We start from the raw sequence: 20,655 nt of genomic DNA, 5'->3' as shown, positions 1-20,655 counted from the left end.
GCACAAAGGCTATTACAATGAAGATCTTGCTCAATCCCACTGAGAACGAACAATCAGCTTTTAAAGCAGTCCTTGCATCACATCGCCGCAACAGGATTATACTTATGTAGTCACTCCGAACTGCAATCTGATCACACAGGCAGTGAGAGGCAGCAATGTGCCGCGAGCAATCTAATCCGCCGGAAACTCAAGAAGAAGAAAACCTCGAAGTTTGGCCACTGGGTGTCGTGGTGAGTTCTAATTGATTGTGACGCAACTATCGGTAACGCAGAGGAAGAGACGGCAGACACCGCACCTTCGACCAAGGTAAGCGAACAAAGACCAACTACAGACATGCAGTATAGAACAGAGAAAAGACAGCATGTCAGACGTTTTCTTAAGATAATCATCCTAATAATTTAATTGTCAATGTACTCTGTCGTATACTGTTGGATTTCGAAACAAACGACTCAAGGCATTTTAGCAGATAAGTGGCTAACGTTGACTAGCTAACTTTCTCTTCGCTGTTTGCTTCGGGTAACTTTGGGTTATCAAGTTCGTGAAAATGGAAATGGAGATTTTCCGTTGAAGGCTTTCAAAATAAAATTCATTGTCTCGAACAGATAATGAGATGGTGTTTCCTAAAACGGGGCAGTTTTATTTTGAATGACGCTTCCGGTGTTATTCATACTTTATCTGCTGACTTTACACACCCAGGAACTTTAATAGCTAACTAGCAAGCTAACTAATGTTAGCGGGTTAAAGTTTTTGTTTTTGAGGCCATAGGTTAACGGAAACTATACAAACTTATCATTATAAGTATAACTAAACCAAGATTACGTTAAAATACACTAAGTATTGAGTTTGATTATAATCTATTCACAATCATTTGCTCTGTAGGAAATTTATGTCAAGGATGGCTACGTTGCAACCGAAACGAACAACTTTTAGGACTACGTGTTGTTGAAACTGACCGGGTTAGTCAGTTTTTGACAACAGCTGACCAAAACCAGAAATACTCAATCACTCACGTTTTCTAAATAGCCGCAAACACTATGTATCTTGTTTATTTTACGTACGGAGAATGACGCGATGATGATTGCTTAAATTAAGTACAAGTGTAGCGTTAATTTACCTGCTTAGTTTCAGGGTGGTCTGAACCGTTGTGTATCATTATAAAAACAATTAACTACTGCAAAAAAACGTCTGGAGTACCACCACAGACTTTGGAAAGGAAAGGCCGACCTCGCTGTCACAGGGTAGTACTGGTGACTGTCATCATGGAAAGTAGCTAAGATGTAAAGTGTAAAACTCTCAAGTTCCCACACTGTGTGACACTGAAATTACAAGTACAAATTTTGACCCTGTTTTTACACCTGAATCTGATTGGATAATGCAATGACAAAGCAGGGTCCAGTCAGTGGGCTCCTCCGTGACCCAGGTTTGATGGTGCTGTAGAATATTGTGGTAAACATTCAATGTGTTGTGCATGTATGCAAATCTATGCTACACCTTTTAGGACCTGTGGCAGAGGTTTGTCCAGTTTGTCTAGTTTAAGATTAAGGTGTAAAAAAACAAATACAAAGCTTTTCTACACATGTACAAACTTGTTTACATGTTTGCAAAAGTTGATTTACAACTAGAAATTTAAAAGTGGTGTTAATGTTGGCCACACTGTGACGAAGAAGAATACAGTATGTTTCACCACTGGTCATTTTATAGAAGGTACCACCAACATGTATTTTTTTTTAGATTATCAAATGCACAATGATCATTTGTTTCAGCCTGGGTACTGACTGAAGCATGAAGTAAATGGAAGAATCCCAACTTGACCTTAAAAACCCAAGTGCTATGATAAAGGCAGAGTAAAACGCTGCAAGGTATTAATAAGTTGGCAGGTTTTGTTACTTAGTGATCTAGTAGAAATAATGCCAACTGAATGTCGGTTTGGAGCTGTCTCAAGTCCCAGAGCTCTGCACTAGTGGGACTGGCCACATGGATAAACAGAACAAAGCCTGGTGGGCTGCAGCATCAGTGTACAAGCGGACAGTAAGAAAAATCAATAAAGTCGGTTCCAGTACACAAGTCCAGGGCTGAATTTCTGTCCCAGTCCGAGCATGGCTCTCTCCACATCGAGTGATAGCCACATCGAGGTGTACTCTTGTTTTATCTCCATTTCTGTCACTCTATCTCTTCGCCTTCTTTGCTTCCTTCAACAATGAGGCTGTGTTTCTTTGGCTGGGTGGAGTTTCCACAGTTACTTCAGTTGTTCAACTGACTGTTATTTTTGCTACCTGGGGAAAAGAGGGAAAACAAAAGGACTATCCTCCGCGTGTGTTGGTTGTGCAGTGGCAGGTGCATTTCCATTGTGCTGTAAATGGAGCCTTCATTTTCCCACAAAATTATTGCATAGTGAAAGCAAAGCTTATAGGGCACCAGTCTAAATAATCTTTTATCTCTTTAACTACACAGGCTGCAGATACAAATGCACCTGCGGTACAATAGTTTTTAATTTTCTCGTTTTTTCTGTTTAACCATTGTCAACTCTGATTGCAGAGTTTAAGTCTAGACATAATTGAGCTCATCTTGCCTCAAAACCCCATCCATGTCACAGAAGGACTCTACCATCATTGCTTGCACAAATCAGATTTCCTCATCGTTTCTTCATAACTGCTCTGTCACAATGTTAATCAACATCGCTCGGCTCAGGCAGCAGAGCCAGCAGCTTTCCTTCCTCTTTCTTTGAGCTACCCATCATTTTATTACATATTACATATCCATTTTTTGTGAGGTCAGCTCAATACTGTAACATTTGATCTTAGCATAACAACAAGGTACAATTTAATAGACTTTGCGGTCTACTTTGCTGCTTCCTATAGGCCTCCATTATCCCATCCTACCTTTTGGATGGAGCAGTCTGATTGGATATGAATATCCAGTGGTGTGTAGCAACGGGCGTGTTGTACAATGTTCTCCACTCACATTATTTTGTTTTTTTATGTGGGTTTTTTTCTGTATTTTCAGGTAAAGCATGGCGATGACCGGCCAAAGCTCGTGCTCCTCCATGAGTAACCACACTAAGGAGCGGGTCACCATGGCCAAAGTGACCCTGGAGAACTTCTACAGCAACCTCATCGCTCAGCATGAGGAAAGAGAGATGAGGTAACAAAACATTCACAGGTGTCAGGCTTACTCATGGACTTTTTGACTGGCTACGTTTTTGCAGCACTTTGCGCTGATATGTTGATGACTTTGAGGTTTTTAATTCCTGATTAAACATGTAATTCATACTGACACTGAACTGAGAAATAATTGCTTCTTCTGCCACACACACATTCAAATAAACATATTTTTTCATGTGTGTGTGTGAGAAGATGTGGTTTATGTGAGTTTAGTTGAGGGAAGACTACTTCCTGCTGTGGCAAGTTACATCAGTGTATATTCATCACTGTTGTGATTATTTTGGAGGTTGGCTTTTATATTTTTTATTTCTATTTAGTTTTGAATAAAAACTCATTAATGACTTGTCCTTGATTGGTGCAAGTGGGTGTGCCCTATCATATATTTGCTCATCACTCACGAAGATGCTATTGAGAAATGCTGCAGGCCCTGTGAGGCCTCACTCCTTTAAACAGAATTAAACTTGCTGATGTTCCTTCCTGTTGTTGCAAAAGGGCTGGACCCTGGAGTCGCTGCTGATTTGCTTATTTTGTTTTGTTTTTATTACATCACTCAAGTGTGTCAGTGCCTTTTATGATTATTGCCAATGTAACTGACATTATGAGATATGCATACACTGTTCTGTGGCTGTAAGATAATGCTTAAAGTCAATTTGCCTTTTCAGACAGCAGAAGCTGGAGAAAGTGATGGATCAGGAGGGCTTGGCTGATGAAGAGGTGAGTGACAAATACACATCTGCAGTGTTTTCCCACCATACCCTGTTGCAGTATGGGAGAATTCACTCACAGGGACTGAGGTTTTCAGTTCTGTCACAGTGTTGGTCAGATTTTTAGATAGATTTAGCTTGAGGTTTATTTTCTTTGATTTGAAGAGTAAACTTTTATAATGATTGTCCTCACAAGTGTTTGATCCAATGTTGCCCACTGTACAGATGTGAAAGAAGTCTTGGATTCTTTTCTATTTTACACCCCCCAAGCAAGTAGTCGGTAGATAGATTTGAATATTATCACTCATCCCTCAACCCATTTAATCCATCTTTTTCTTTGAGAGTCTGATGCACATAATGGAGTATAACTCTTTGAAGTTTATTTGGGGCAAAACACAGCCAGGAAGTAGCCTGAGAATTGGGGGAAAAAATTCCCAGAGACAATAACATATCTGCAAGGATGTTCGACTGTACTCATTTATTTGGATCTGAGATTTTAAGTTTTCTGAAAATATTTCTGTACAGTGAAAACAGTAGTTGCATTCCTTCAATTCTACCTGTTTTTGGGGTTAAACTGCAAGCTATAAGAGACTGTAAAGTAGTGAATCTCAGCTAGTGGTCTGAAAATATACAGTAATGCGTGACGTTAAGTAGCAAGTATGTTTTCAAATGTGGGGTTTGTGCTCTGCAGAAACGTATCCGGCGTTCTCAGCATGCAAGGAAAGAGACAGAGTTTCTGCGTCTGAAACGGACTCGACTGGGTCTGGAGGACTTTGAGTCCTTGAAGGTGATTGGCCGAGGAGCTTTTGGAGAGGTGAAGACCTTTTACATTCAACTTGAAACATTAGACCTGTGTGCAGGTGTGATCCCAAGAGTACAGGTTTTCATTTCAAGAAAACATTGTGGTATGTCATTTTGATAATCGACCCACCCTCAGAAAACTGCAACCTGTTTTATCACAGTGGACAAAATACTGTAACACACGAAAAACTCACTTTTAATAAGTTAGCAAGATGGTGTCAGTGTTATTATAGCTGAATTGTTTTCACAGTATTTCTCATAGTTAATCATCCAGTGATTAAGATAAATGATCTTCTGTCAATTGAAAGTGTCGGTGGCCTTTTGACAGTAAGTAAACATGTACATGTGTCACAAGTCTGAAGACGTAATATTTTAAATGAGAGCACAGAGCCATAGCCCCGCCTCTCTGCCTGCTCCTTCAGATATTTGTACCTGAATCCACCGCGACTGTATTTCAGGGCTATTTCAGATCAACCCTCTGTCAGGTTGTATGAACTGTGTTGTTCTTGCCTCCAGGTTCGTCTGGTGCAGAAGAAAGACACTGGTCATGTGTATGCCATGAAGATCCTCCGCAAAGCTGACATGCTGGAGAAAGAACAGGTGAGGCGGCAGAATACACACACACTGGACTTTCTTTATTTCTTTATTTGGATCGCCGTCAGCTTCCACACAGTGGCCGCTAGTCTTCCTTGAGCTCACACACAAAAACAACAAATAAAACAATTATTAAAATCACACTATATCAATAAAACAAAAACACAATTGTCAGAAATGCACAATAACAAGAAGAGAATGAAAACATTTGAATGTATAAAACCACAGTAACATTTATATGAGATTCATCGAATTTTGTTTTGGTAAGCTTTGAAAAGAAAATGAATTTTTAGTTTGTCTGTTGATGATGGGGAGCATCAAGGACAGGATCAAGCAGAACAAGGATAAAGGACAGTTCTCATCATACACTTTGTACAACCAGTGCTCACCTGACATGTATTATACACATGGCAAAAACATATATACTAGTTTTTTCACAAAAAAGTGTCCTGCATTATTCCATGCAACATTTTGCATAAATAACAGAAGACAAGATTTTAATTTTACCTGTGCTGTTAGCCATGATAGCTGTTTCTGGACTGCTGAACACTGGAATGCTGCTGTTGCCTGTGTTGGGCATCTTTGAACATCTTTGAACATCTTTGTGTGTTGTGCGTCTCTGTCTGTTAGGTTGGTCATATCCGTGCTGAGCGGGATATTCTGGTGGAGGCAGACAGCCTGTGGGTGGTTAAAATGTTCTACAGCTTCCAGGATAAGATGAACCTCTACCTCATCATGGAGTTCCTGCCTGGAGGTATGACCCTCTAACCATACAGCACAATACTCAGAGGAGACGAGAACACATCATGGGCGGCCAGATAGCCTTTGGCTTATCAGGCGCTCTGGCACCACTTCCAAAAAAGTTGCATAATCTTCAAGAAAGGGAGTAGGAATGTTTTGTATTTTCAGCTCTGACTGTGGTCTCTGCTGTTGTGCTGCAGGTGACATGATGACCCTGCTGATGAAGAAGGACACTCTGACAGAAGAGGCCACTCAGTTCTACATCGCAGAGACGGTGCTGGCCATCGACTCCATCCACCAGCTGGGCTTCATCCACCGGGACATCAAACCAGACAACCTGCTACTGGACTCCAGGGTGAGTCATGTTCATAAACCTACTCCATCACAGTGATTCTGACCACTTTCAGCTTTTATTAGACTAACTATAGAACAGTTTCTAACCATGAGTGTACTTGTCTTAACTTTATATGAAAATTATTTTAAATTGTTCTATCATGTCAACTTCATTCCTCTGTGCTAAAATTGTACTAAAATTTTGTGCTGAATTGATTCCATCAGATTCCAGCCATAGTTTTAAAGCTTGTATCTTTTATTTTGACCACCCCATTTTTATCAATAAAGGAAGGCTAAGTACCAGAAAGAAAACTGTAGGTAGTTATAATAGTGTGTTTTGTGTTTCCAGGGTCATGTAAAGCTGTCAGACTTTGGTCTGTGCACTGGGCTGAAGAGGGCTCACCGAACTGAGTTCTACAAAAACCTGAACCACAGCCTGCCCAGTGACCTCAGTAAGCAAAGTCAGGCAACCCTTTTCATTTATTTCAACTGTAGCTTGCATGCAATGTCAGCCACTCACATTTATTCACATTTTATGATTAATTTCACGAAAACACCAGTCTGTCATTTTTATATTCACATACTGTTTTATACTGGTTGAGATTCAGCGTAGCGTGTTTTAATCCTGGGCTGTCCCACCTCCACAGCTTTCCAGAATATGAACTCCAAGAGGAAAGCAGAGACCTGGAAGAGGAACAGGAGGCAGCTGGTAGGTCTGACCAAATGTAACACATTAACAGTATTTCGGTCGCATTTGATAAGAGCTGGATTTTTATCCTCCTTTTACGAAGTTCATCTATGGAACATATGAATAAAGAAAACACAATTTAAAGTTTCATTATTACATGTTTTTACCTTCACAGGTTTTTTCCCAAAAAGAAATGATGCAATAAATCAGCTAATTATTACAACTCAATACTTTTTTTTATATGGACTCAAATGTGTCTGTTGCACAAACGTGGCACCAAATGTCAGATTCATCATCTTTTTGACTTTCATCAGATCCTGTGGTTCCTGTATTAGACTGTATTTTATTTAATTCTTGTTTTTTAATTTTGTTAAATGAAAACACTCTTGTAGCGTAACAAGTTTATTTCTCAGTCATGTTGTTAAAAAAGTACAATTTTGGCATCAGTACCAAAGCTGATCATATTAGCAACAGTTCAAATGAAGAGACAAGGTGCCCCAGTGTTGTTTTCCTTATTCATCAGTCAGCCTCTGTAAATGCGAAACACGGCAATAAGTGCAAAGTATTTATACAACTTGAATTAAAAAAAAATAAAACCTCAAAATTTAAATATCTCGGTTACATTAAAGTTTCATCACTAAATGTGCAACACTGACAGTCTGAAGCAAAAAGTATTGCTTAAATATTATTTACCAATGGTGCTAAAAGGCACAGAGACTTACTCCACATTCATTCAGCATAGGTGACAAAAATGTCCTGAATCACATTCTAGTCACTTGAAAGCGAACAGCCTCTGATTATCTTTGTGGTGTTCCCCCTCACCCCCCTCCCTGTCAGGCCTTCTCCACGGTGGGAACCCCGGACTACATCGCTCCAGAGGTCTTCATGCAGAATGGATACAACAAACTCTGTGACTGGTGGAGCCTGGGTGTCATCATGTATGAGATGCTGATAGGTAATGACTCAGAGACATGATGGGGCTTTAGACCAGACCAGACCAGATGTGGTGGTGTGAATGATGGCTGATCTTTGCTTCCTGCAGGTTACCCTCCCTTCTGCTCAGAGACGCCTCAGGAGACGTACAGGAAGGTGATGAACTGGCGAGAGACGCTCACCTTCCCTCCAGAAGTTCCAATCTCAGAGAAGGCCAAAGACCTCATCCTCAGGCAGGAACACATCACTCTCACATGTAGTGGATGCAGCAGCTAGTCAGTCACTGAAATCAGTTGATTTGTTTTGAACATGTCAAAGTTAGCTCATAACATCTAAGATGGTTTGTGTTGAGCTGCTGTGTGTGAATGATATTAAGTGAACACATGTTGTGATCAGGTTCTGCTGTGAGGAGGAGCACAGGATCGGGGCTGTAGGCGTGGAGGAGATCAAGTCTAACCCCTTCTTTGAGGGGGTGGACTATGACCATATCAGGTACAGACTGGTAACATGCTCATATTAAAGACATCAATGTTATTACATGGAGATATTTGAAATTCAGCCTTGGTCTGATTGGCGTGTGTGTGTGTGTGTGTGTGTGTGGGTGTGGGTGTGTGTGTGGCCACCATCTTGCTAATTGATTACGAGCATTGCTGGATATATAGGGTTTGTCAAATAATTAGTACCAACAACTGCTGTTTTTTAAATTTCTCATGTAAGTTTCTTTATATAGCGATAGAATATTTCTATGATGAAATATGCTTCAACTACATCTTTTCTGTTCATGTTAGAATAACTTAAATTGGGATAAACAGTGACTTTGAAGTTCAGCAAAATGTTAGTTGATGTATTTACATGTTTGAACATGTTAATTGATTTGTATGTATTTCTAAAGAATACATTCAAGAGAAAGAGAACTTACATTTGAAAGTGCTCAACAGTTCTTTAAAGGCTGTCAAATGATCTCCCTGATACTTGAAAGTTGTTTAAGCGTCAGCTGCATTTCCTCCATCGTGTACAGGGTATTTAACCTTTGGTCGTCGACATCCGTTTTGTCTTTAATCAAATGCACAATTTCACTTTGCGATTGATCTGAGTCTTTTGTCTAACGTCACTGATCTGTTGTCCAGGGAGAGACCTGCTGCCATTCCCATAGAGATTAAAAGCATCGACGACACCTCCAACTTTGATGAGTTCCCTGATTCAGATATCCTCACACCAGCAGGTACCCCACCTGTCTTTGATTAACTCCTTTCATGTTTTGTGCCTCTGCTGTGAAATGCTTAAGAACCCCTCTTCCTCTTCTCCTCCTCCTCCTCCTCCTCTAGCCACCCAGGTGTCCAACCACACCGAGGCCGACCTGAAGAACAAGGACTGGGTCTTCATCAACTACACCTACAAACGCTTCGAAGGCCTGACCGCCCGAGGAGCGATACCGTCCTACATGAAGTCAGGGAAGAGATGAGCACCTTCAGACTGGCTTTTATGCAACAGCACCATGAAACCTGAACGAGTCGTCCAAAACCCTGCTGTCTGAAGAACTTCAGCCCTGAACGGAGAACGCTGCTTGTTCTCTGTTACCTGACTGATGAGGATTCTTGTCACTCAGGACGTTGCAAATAATAAAGGGGCTCAATTTTTCATCCGTTGCTTTTCACCATAGGAACTGCTGCCTTCACTTCTGCAGGTCTTCACTTTCTCTGACGCTTCCGAGGGTACCTTTCTACTTCAGAACTGAACTGGGATTAAAGTGGTTGTGATTCTCCACAGTGGGACGTCTTCACTCCTGATACCAGCATCATTTACATTCCCTCTCTACAAACCAGCACCAGTCTGTTGGACCTACCCAGGGTTCCTCTCCCTCTAACCCAGGACAACCGCTCTTTTCACCGTTTCATGTTGACTTATCAACTCAAACTTTGCATTAAGTCGTCACTTGAAGTGAATCAGGTGCTCTTCAGGGATTCTGTCCAAATGTTTCTTGTCTTTTCCTAAAAGAGCTCACTATGAGGCTTCTCTAAATTGCTGCTGGCTTCTTCAGATGACCTAACCAAAGACTGTGAGCTGAATGTTTCTGCTTGTTTCTGCTTGATCTCTCCGTCACGTCTCATTTTGTATATTACAGTTGTCCTTTTATGGACTGAAATTAGCAGATTCGGTCGTTGAAAGGCGTGAATATATGAGAATGATGCTTTTTGTGGAACAAACACAAGAGTCTTGTTACATTTTCGCAATGACCCATTTATGTTCAGTTACCTTTAGCACCTTATGTGATGTTTGGGCCGGCCTCCAGCTGTTTGTGTTTGGATTGGGTGTTTTTATTAGACTGGAAAAGAGAACTTGTGTCCACACGTGGGGGGATGGTGGTAATTAAAACTGAAGCCACCATTTCTCCACAAACATGTAACACATCTTCCCATTCTTACTTAAACTAATGCAATTCTTGTAGACTCAGCAGCTGTCTAAGCAGGGTGACCAGTAGTGTGTGTGTGTGTGTGTGTGTGTGTGTGTGTATGTGAGTGTGTATGTGTCTCTGTATGTATATATATACACATATATATGTGTGTATATATATATATATATATATATATATATTGTTATCAGTCTCTCACTGTTGTGTTGAGGGCTGGGCTGATTAGCTTGTTCCAGCTGAAAAACTGGGAACCTGGTGTAGAAAATTGTTCCTGATAAAAAATATTTAGTCTGGTGTTGACTTACCAAGAGGAACGGGGGAAGATTGGTGGCAGCTGAGTTGTTTAAATATTATTTTGAGTGAATGAGATCTTGGACATATGGAGCCTCGTGGGGGTAAATAATAGTTGATAACAAACATGATGGACAGAGACGTAAAACTCTGCCCCCGGCCTTCGTTTCAGTTCTGTTGCAGTTTCTTGTTTAAACCATCACCTGCTGCATTCACAACACATTGGATTAATTTGGTTGAAAAACTTATGAGAGCTTTCTGTTTTTTCTGTGTGTGTGTTATGTGCAACAGTGTGGCGGTTCATTCCTGAGGTCAAGATGTTTGAAGTTGATTCCAGCTTTTAGCATTGCTTTTGTCAGGTTGTCACTCTGTGTGGGTGTGTGTTTGTTTTATTTACTTCTTAGAGACACTCGGCATCATGAAGATTAACTCCACGGTGCGGCAGTGTGATCCAGTATGGAAGCACAGGGCTAAACTATTTCCAGTGAACACAATATCCAAAATGCTGTCATTTAAAATGAATGTAAATGAAGATTTATGGAGTCACAGAGAAAAAAGTTTTTTTGCCACAATAATTCCAAAATGCTGTTTGTGTGAATGTAGCCTGAACCTTTTGTTTCTTATCTTTGCCCTGACACATGACGTGTAACTATGGAAGCCTATTTCCCCTGGAAAAAAAAGATTGGAACAGTAAAAGATCAGATGTCAAAGTTCTGATATTTATTATTACAATATTGGCATAATACATTTTAAATAAATTTAGACTTTGTCGCAATTTTGTCTTGTATGGTAAATTTGCCTTGTTGGTCTAAATTTAACTTGTTTAAGTTGAAAATTAATGACAAGTCAGTTTTGATTTATTTTATTAAGATTTATTTTGACATACTCTCATAGGTTTGACACACAAATTTTTGATTTGCATCATGATTTTGACATAATTTAGGTTTATTGTGGATTTTTTTTTACCGAAATATCACATTTTAAAATAAAATTGTCATAACTTTAAATTTGTAAATTTCAAAATTTTAATTTTATGTCAAAATATAAATTTTGAATTGGCAAGTTCTTTTTGCTTATCAAAATTTTTTCTAACTGAAAACTTTGATTCGGATCATATTTTAGGATTTATATTAATTTAAGATGTTGACTTTAAAAGGATTACTTAAAGATATTTTATGATTGTGACTTTAAAAAGTTTGGTTTGTCATATCCTACTTTTAATTTTCTGTTTTTCTGGTAGGAATGGGCTTCCATACTTCACAGTTCAGTCTGAAGGTGTTTTCTCAGTTTGTCTGTCATATAAAACTCAGTGTATTCAGGTAGTGTGTAGATGAAGCTCAGCACATTGTAACACGTTTTAGTAAAAGCACACGGTGGAGCTTTTTTCTACGGAGGGGTCAATTTTTTAAACAAACTGTCTATTGTTGCTCCGGCGCCGCATGTTTCTACCGAGCAGCAGATGAGTCAGTGTAAAGCAATAGAGCACGTGGAGTGGTTTTATTGATGATGATGCTTGGTGTGTGTGTGTGTGCGCGTGCGTGCGTGCGTGCGTGCGTGCGTGCGTGTGCGTGTGTGTGTGTGTGTGTGTGTGTGTGTGCGGGATTGTAATCATGCTCAGTAACAACAATGCAATGTTGAACTGCTTGAAGGTCTGTATGTTGTTTTCTACAGATAATGCTCAGATTTGTGTGGTGTGTGTGTGTTTGTGTCATCACACACCACATGTGACAAAGTCAGAGGTGAGGGGGTTTCTGGGAAGGTGTGTGTGCATTATTTAAACCACTGTTCTCTTTGTAGCGTGTGGTTGTTGTATTGTTTTTTGCTATTTGACAATGAATTACTCTGCACTTACTGTGTACTGCGTTATGTCTTTTTGAATGGCCGATGTCTTAGTGTCTACATCAGGATTGAGGCGATCTGCCCCCTAGAGGATGCTGGTCCTGCAGCACTCGGGTCTGAGGATGGTGAACTAAACAGGACCAGAGACCAGACTCACTGAAACTTTGTTTTAACCACGTTAAACTCCAGGTACAAGAGAAATGGACAGTGACAGGTGTGAAAACAAATATAACGTATTTAATTAAGAAGAAATATATAATGTCGATGATTTAGGTTTGTTTTTTTAAGAATACCTACTGGATCATAGCCAATCTAATACCCACATTTTAAAAATTTTGCTATGACAAATACACAATTTGAAGTAATTTCATGCTGCTTCAATAAAGCAAATGTTCATCTTAGAATATTAGTAAAAATAATAATTTAATTCAACTGTAACTTTTGCAAAATTAGCAAAACAAGTAGCTGTCAATAATTAGTTACTCAGCTTTCAGTTTCAGCTTTAGTTCAGCTTTTTCCTGGTGGTAAATTGTTAACTACAGTAAATACAGACTCTGAACATGAACTCAACACTGACGAACAGGAAAGATTTTATTTTCACAACAGAAGAAGAATGAGTGGGCAGAGCAACCACAACACAAATCACAGCCTGGAGTCAAAACATGAACATGCGTGTAATTGGCCGTCAGGGAACAGACATCATCCAATAAGAACACCTGTAGGTTTTAGGCTGACAAATAAAAAACACTCTGTTATGGAATTAGAAAAGGTTGTAGCACAAAAATATTTTAAAAACAAAAATTCTTAAAACTTCAGGGTGTGAAATTAAAATGTAAGAAAGTAGTGTATACATCTACATACTTATATATACTTATATATATATATATATATATATATATATACACATACAGAGGGGTCTTAAAGAGATCTCAGACTCAGTTGTGTGTGTATGTACATATATATGTGTATATATATATATATGTGTGTGTATGTGTGTATATATATATATTTATATATTTATTTAAGTGTGTGTTTTCTCCAATGTGCTCATGGTTTTTAAATCGTCTTTAAACTTAAAAAAATAGGAAACACTTTGTGACACTTTTTCCATGAACAGAAACAAAGACACTGTTTTGAACTGCAGTGAAACAACGAACCTTCAGTTTGTCCTGTATGATCCAAACCTGCAGTGTTGAAGCACATAATTCACTAAAATCAAACATTTCTATAATAATGTAGCTCAATCACAGACTGATTTAAACCTCTGATAATGTGACTGGCAGTGGTGGATGACGCATCTCAAACAGGTTTAAAGAGTGTAAGACTTTTAAACTGCGAGGAAATTAATGGAAAACAAAGTGGTTGATGTGAAGGACTGGTGGGTGGTGGTGAGGTGGGTGGTCTAGTTTTTTGAAAGGTTAAATTCAGGCTCCTCTTCAACACAGAATCAGGATCATTGATGACATCACTGACCCGATGAGGTTCAGAAACAGGAAGTGCTCCAACACTGACCATATTATTATGATATATATCATATATCTGATGATAATAATCATCAGGAATATGTGGTTTGTGTGACAGCATTAATTACTGCAGTACCCATGAGCCTCAGCAGCTGTTGCTATGGAGACGTAGCTATGAGATCAGAGCTGTAGTCACTGCAGGCAAGAACAAAACACTGTAACAACCTCCTTCCTCATCTGAACTGAACTAAAGCTCCTGTAACCAAAAGTTTGTTGGCACCACGAGCTGCGCCGTCTCCGCTGCTCCTGCTACATCAGAGGCTGACAGGGGGAATGGGGTGTCTGAAAAAATCTTTCCTAGCAGGAAGAGGACGAACATCCCAGCAAGTGAATATGTTGATGATGTCAGTCCTCGATGGAGGGCAGGGAGGTCACAGGCACCCGGCGGAAAAAGAAGCTGGATCCTCTGAAGAGGTGACCCTGGGGGCAGGGGGGGTTCACTTGTTAAAAAACAGCATATTATAATATATATAAATACAACAGCTTCTTGTGTTTACATTTCTCCTTGTTGATCGTCAATTTCTTCTGCAGGTTTATCACTGTTTCACCACATGTCGTGTTAACTACATAAGTTCTAATGATGTTTTATAATTAACGACTGTGCTTCTTTCTCATAAACTACACAGATAAACTGGTTATTCGGGGTTATCTGACTTGTGAAGAGTAGAACAGGAGGCAGAGTCTTCGGCTATCAGGCTCCTCTCCTGTGGAACCAGCTCCCAGTCTGGGTTCAGACAAAGGACACCCTCTCTACATTTAAGGTCAGGCTTCAAACTGTCCTCTTTGATAAAGCTTATAGTTAGAGCTGGCTCAGGTGAACGCCTTCAGATAAGATGTTATGATGTGGAACAATACAAATTAAATTGAACTGACTGTAATGATCAGAGTCGGGCTCAGTGAGGCAGGTAAACAAAAGATCCAGACTAGGTTGAACCTAATTCATGTGTTTGTAAAGAAGTGAGAGGTCAGAATGAGAGTGGCTGGAAAACAGTGTGTCTTGTGCTGTTGTGTCAGAAGTGAGAGTGGAGAAATGAGCATACCTTTCGGCTCAGGTGATTCCAGCAGTGCATCCAGGACTTAAAGATGGGAGAGTTAGGAGGAAGACCTGCAACCAGGCTGACAACACAAAGACAACCAATCAGACTGAAGCATCAGGGCTGCAGCCAGGATTTTACAAATACAGGCCTCCGAGAGGAAATTCTGAAACTCCTGTAAATGTTATTTTCCAACATTAGAAGAAGTAAGAAATCAGTGAACCTTTATGTATTTTATTAGTTCATATTTAAATGTATTATTTCTATCTGAATATGAATCAGCCACAGATTGTAGCTGCAGAAGATAAACCGTCACTGAAAATCCATCGGGCTGCCACACTGAATGAACTAAACACATGTTGAATCATCCTGCTTCTGAACTAATCTGTGAATATGAAGTTTGAAAGTTTCACTCACCCACAGTTGTTGACGGCCATCAGATCGGCCACCAGCATGAACGGATACGTCAGAACACTCACTGCAATCTGAAGAAAAACACACTGCATCAGTCTGAGGTGACGACACAGGAGAAACGTTTTCAACTGGAGTGCGAACGTTGAACTTACTCCCATCACAAACTTAGTGTAGCTTCTTACTGCTGAGGCCTGACTGAACTGTAACACAAAGACAAGGAAGAGGTGAATGTGAACGACTCTTATACAGATTGTGTGTGTGATTGGCTGAAACCACAGTGTCTTAGTGAATCTGACCTCAAAGCAGCAGAGTGAATAAGTTCTGTGGAAATGGACATTACACTCAATTTATCAAGACACGACAGGGTAAACATGAGGGAAGTGTTGAGTTTACATCAACAGCAAATGAAAACAGTCTGTTCCCTGTTACAGTTACTGCTGAAAATAAAACTGCATCCAACATTAACAGTCCCTCCAGTGAAACACTGTAGTTATCAAGTCTGGCTTTACTGTCTGAACGCTGATAAAGATGATGATGTGACTCAGTATGGTGAATGGTTCAGAAGCAGATGTTCCCGTCTTACATGGCAGAGTTTTGACACTTTATGTTTTGTTATTCAACGGTTTTTTTAAATCAGTAATTAAGTGATTGTGTTAATATAAAATGACAGCCTCTTTCCTCTCTCTCCTGTTAAACACAGTGCTACCTTAGTATGAGTGAAGGTGATGGACTTACACTTTCGTCTACAGCGTAGGTGTTAATAAAGTGAGCCAGGAGGTTACAACACCACAGGAAGAGCGCCTCTCCCAGCACATGGGGTATGAGACCACTGCAAACACACAAAACACTGCTCAAACGGCTGGAGGTCAAAGGTCGAGGTGAGTATGTCGTACGAATGTAACTAATGAATGAAATTATAACATGACTCACACATAGAATCCAGAAACTCCTTCCTCCTTAAAAATCCTGACAATACAGCTGAACATCCCTCTGAAAGGTAAAACGACCTCCATTAACACGTGTACAAAGTTCACACTGAAAATATATAAATGTTTCCCTGTTTTTTGTGATTAGGTGCTACTGGTCAGCACAGGTGACATTGATTGTTACCATGGATACATTGGTCTCAGGCCTGAGTTAGCCTGGGGGTAGGGTATCTAATGTTTTTGTGTTAAAGTTAGTCAGTCTTTATTTTTGTGAAACGGTCTGACTTGCATTAGACTGATCTATGAGCACAAATAAGACTCTAAAATATCTTTGTGAAACCATGTGAACAGGGCCATAGTGACAATCACACAGAGTCCTGATGAGGCAGATTAGAGTTTCTCAATGTTATTTTTTATCATTTTTGTGGAGGGTTCCTTCAGGTTAGTGAGCAGCTTATTTTACAGCTGAAAAATAATATATAATATATATACAGTCTATATATATATATATATATATATATATATATATATTCTTACCCGTACTTGACCTCTCTGCCAACAAACTGGGCCATACACCGCACTGACATAACTGCCAAAGGAAAACACAACAGTATATGTCACTTGTAAAAACAGCAGGGGACCAACAACACAGCACTAACTGGTTTAATCCGTGGTTGTGTAACCAGAGACACTTTGTACGGTGAGATAACATACCATGGAAAGGATGAGTGGCGACTCTGGACAGGCACTGGATGATCATTTCATGTGTGGTCTGCGGAGGAAACAATGTGGAGAGAGCTGAAAAGATTTGTTCAAAAATAAAACACTAATATAAAATGTTCAGTATCGGATATATAAAAAAAATTTTTTAAAAATTCTATTGATTTTCTAGATAAATGAAAACTGAGGTCACCGTGACCTTGACCTTTGACCAAAATCTAATAAGTTTGTACCAAATTTGTAGAAATTCCCTCAAGGCGTTATGGAGATATTGCATTCAAAAGACCAATACAGTGTTTTGTGAGGTCACCGCGCCCTTGTCCTTTGACAGGTTAACAGACAGGAGGCAGGGAGAGACAGTGAAACTGTATCATTTCAGTCCGACGAGTTCATGTTACTCAGTTTCAACTGAGGTCTCACCTCTTTGACCACTCTCCTGAGTGAAGTCTGCAGCTCATCTCTCTTGAACAGAAGCTCCACCTGCTGAATAAATAACCAAAATTACTGTGACAACCTTTTACCCAAAGACATTTTTTCTGGTAATCACACACCACCTCACGCTTATATGCAACATATAATTGGCTGATTCAGGATCCACTCGTATGAACCAACTAGTTCTCAAGTGGCTCGTACATGTTGTTTATAATTTATGTTGTGAAGAATATTCACAGGTGATCCAGACTTTACTTGCCTTAAAATGAGCCATCAGAACTTCTGTAACTTTGTGATGTCACAACAAAGCAGTCACTGCTCTCGGCCATGTCCCAAGCCCCGCCCACCCAAACGATCCATCCAGCCTTGCAGGATTAATTGTTTACCTGAAATCTGCTATATATTTATTTGCTCACCCATAAAAGCAGTCAAAACTGGACTTCTGCACTGTTTTATTCACTGACAGGTCTGAAAACTGGTTATTTAATCAATAACCAGTTGATTGATAGCTAACTGTGGAGTGGGATTTATACAACAGAACCAAACAAACTGTACAAATGGTTTTGTAAATCTGATGTGTGAATGCATGTTTCTGTCTTTGTATGTCTAAATCTATTTTTTTTCATCAGACTCCTGGTGTGTCAGGACCGTATCAGGCTGGTTCCAGGCTGAGTCCAGTTCTGGGATGACCACTAGAGAACTTTGACACAACATACGACGATCAATGCTTAATATAAACTGTAAAGATATTTGGTCATTCTTAGGGTCAGTCCTCACCTGTTTAACTTTGCTCCGAACCATGGTAGAGATGGCACTGGAAATGATACGAGGTGAGAGGCCGCGGAAGAGTCCCCTCTTTCCATCCACTTTTACGATGTGATGTGCTGAAAACAAACCCATCACATGTCACCTGCTCTTCATTCATGTCCAGTGAAACAAACAGACATTGAATAATCACAGCTAACTCACCATAGGAGAAAAAGCCAGGCAAGTATAAGACTCTTCTCCCAAACATGGTTGTGCCCACAGTCGGGGGAAGAGGTTCATGTCCCACCTGGAGACAGCGATAACTGAGATTAAAAACAGCTTCTCCGCTTCATGGGAATTATGATAATATTGACGACTACTGCAGGGTTTGTCCTGCATAGAGAATTAAACAAAAACAGTCCTTTGCTGTGGACATTGGAGCATGTTTAGTCTTCCCTCACAGTAAAATAATCTGACAGAATTTTGGAAGAATGACAAATTATGACATTACTGAATTTGCTATATGATCAAAAGCAATATCCAAATCACAGGAGCTGCAATTTTTTGATAAAGGCAAAATCTGTCATGACATCACAACTATTATAAATGAAGCATTGTGGTGCTACAGAGATGCCTCTCCAGATGTAAGGGGACATCATCATCATTTTTATATACATCTTGAAATATGAATAACCTGAGCAGCATCCATAAAGCTTTATTGTAATGCTCAACAAATCTAATGACTGATGATCTCACTCAATAGTTATTGCGGATTATCTTCACTGAATGTCCAGCATCAACCTGTCTTCACCGCGGTCCACCACACAGAGCAGGTCAAGGCCAAAGGTGGACACATCTTCACTCTCAGTCAGAACTGAGAAAATGTTTGACATGTTTGCGTGTTAATAATTATGTTGGTGGCTGAGCTGAATAAGTGCAGGTAACACTTGAATGAGTGAAAAACAACACAGCAACGGCGTTTTGTTTTGTTATGGCTACTGTTAGCTAGTTAGCTACATCAGCTACCTGTATCAGCAGCTTCACGTACAGCAGCGGATGTGTAACGGCTGTTACTCCCGCTCCCAGCAGCAGCACTGCAGTGTCCACATCCACGGAGGTCGGTGTAGTATCCTGCTCCACACCGACTTCCTGACCGGACAGGTTTTCTGGTGATTCCATCTTTAGTTACCGTGACGGAGGGAGACGGTTCATCACCGGTCAGTATCAAGCGAGACCAAAGAAGAAACTCGAACTTCCGCTTCAAACTTTCAAAATAATATTCTGTGCTTCAGACGAATTCAGTGAATTAAGAGGAGAGCCGTTATATCGAATAAAATGCAGTTATGATAATACGTCGTACTCGTCTATAAGAACTTATTGTTATTTCAGAACTTATTTTGGATAAAATTAGCAGCCTTATCTGTCACGTGACAGTGGAACCAAAACACATGGGCGGAGCTTACCTCGTGCCATCATTAGAAGACACGCTTTTTTTTTTTTATTGACAGTCTTTTCAACACAATCAAAAAGTCACATTCAAGATAATTGCAGATCATAATAGAAACAACTGAGCAAGCATTAACAAAAACAAGAACATTTTAGGTCAGAAGAAGTTTTCCTCCCTACCCTCTGGGAGAAGTACAGGACAAACTAATTCAAAACCAACAGACCAAAAAACAGCTTGTTCCCAAAGGCTGTCACCTCTGTGTCGCCCTCCTATCCTCCCCTTCCCTCCCTCTCCTTCCACTAAATGACTGAATAACTGACTGCTGAGAGTAATAATCCATAACCCAGATGCACTCACAAACATGCACTTTGTCACTTTGTACCGTTTTTATGTGGCTTTTCTTGTACTACTACTATGTTTTTTTGTTTTTGTTGTTGTTTTGTTGTTGTTGTTTTTATGTTACTTCTCCTGTACATAGACAAAGAGCTGCTAAACGAAAGACTCGGATGACTCTGGAGATGAATTTCAACAAATGAGCGCTTTGATTCCAGCAGGTGGTGCTATGAGCCTTACAATGGTTTTCTCCAATCCAGGCCCAAATAGCATAAAACATAATTGGTGGTGCCCACTTCCTGTTGCAGTGGGCGGTGTGCAGAGTTAAGATGATGACCAAAATGATAACAGGAAACATAAAATATTATTAAATAATCTGTGAAGCCAACAACAATTAAGCTCCTGACCTCCTTCATTCACTTGAACACACACAAACACAATGATGGAATCAGTGTACGGTTTAGACTGTATTTCTCTCTCTCTCACACACACACACACACACACACACACACACACACACACACACACATATATGTATATGTGTATACAGTGTATATATATATACTGTATATGTGTGTGTGAGA

General features: G+C 39.9%; 2 protein-coding genes across 4 annotated transcripts; one reads left to right on the top strand and one right to left on the bottom strand.

Moving 5' to 3' along the window:
* Positions 1-251: 251 nt before the first annotated feature.
* On the top strand, positions 252-12,508 carry stk38a (serine/threonine kinase 38a). Of its 2 annotated transcripts, none has more exons than XM_023411520.2 (14): positions 252-306; positions 3,004-3,141; positions 3,824-3,875; positions 4,557-4,679; positions 5,183-5,266; positions 5,891-6,014; positions 6,202-6,356; positions 6,684-6,786; positions 6,982-7,043; positions 7,860-7,977; positions 8,065-8,188; positions 8,352-8,447; positions 9,083-9,177; positions 9,281-12,508. In XM_023411520.2, the coding sequence occupies exons 2-14, from the start codon at positions 3,011-3,013 to the stop codon at positions 9,415-9,417; spliced, it is 1,404 nt and encodes a 467-aa protein (XP_023267288.1). In that variant the 5' UTR covers positions 252-306; positions 3,004-3,010; the 3' UTR covers positions 9,418-12,508. The 2 variants fall into 2 exon arrangements, with proteins under 2 accessions (XP_023267288.1, XP_023267287.1); XM_023411519.2 differs by having other exon boundaries at positions 6,684-6,795.
* Positions 12,509-13,068: 560 nt separating this feature from the next.
* On the bottom strand, positions 13,069-19,588 carry LOC111658856 (mitochondrial carrier homolog 1). Of its 2 annotated transcripts, none has more exons than XM_023411532.2 (12): positions 19,318-19,588; positions 18,514-18,598; positions 18,322-18,428; positions 17,533-17,592; positions 17,107-17,164; positions 16,930-16,981; positions 16,397-16,456; positions 16,202-16,295; positions 15,619-15,666; positions 15,470-15,537; positions 15,059-15,134; positions 13,069-14,438 (listed from the first exon to the last, which is right to left on the bottom strand). In XM_023411532.2, the coding sequence occupies exons 1-12, from the start codon at positions 19,468-19,470 to the stop codon at positions 14,364-14,366; spliced, it is 936 nt and encodes a 311-aa protein (XP_023267300.1). In that variant the 5' UTR covers positions 19,471-19,588; the 3' UTR covers positions 13,069-14,363. The 2 variants fall into 2 exon arrangements, with proteins under 2 accessions (XP_023267300.1, XP_023267299.1); XM_023411531.2 differs by having other exon boundaries at positions 17,533-17,595; positions 19,318-19,578.
* Between the last annotated feature and the right edge of the window lie 1,067 nt (positions 19,589-20,655).

The sequence above is a fragment of the Seriola lalandi genome, unplaced genomic scaffold (genome assembly GCF_002814215.2).
Source record: "Seriola lalandi dorsalis isolate HSWRI2012SDOR001 ecotype SW California unplaced genomic scaffold, Sedor1 jcf7180002054469, whole genome shotgun sequence".
Lineage (NCBI taxonomy): Eukaryota > Metazoa > Chordata > Actinopteri > Carangiformes > Carangidae > Seriola > Seriola lalandi.
Note: the sequence above shows the minus strand (reverse complement) of the source record. Positions and strands in the feature narration are given on the sequence as shown.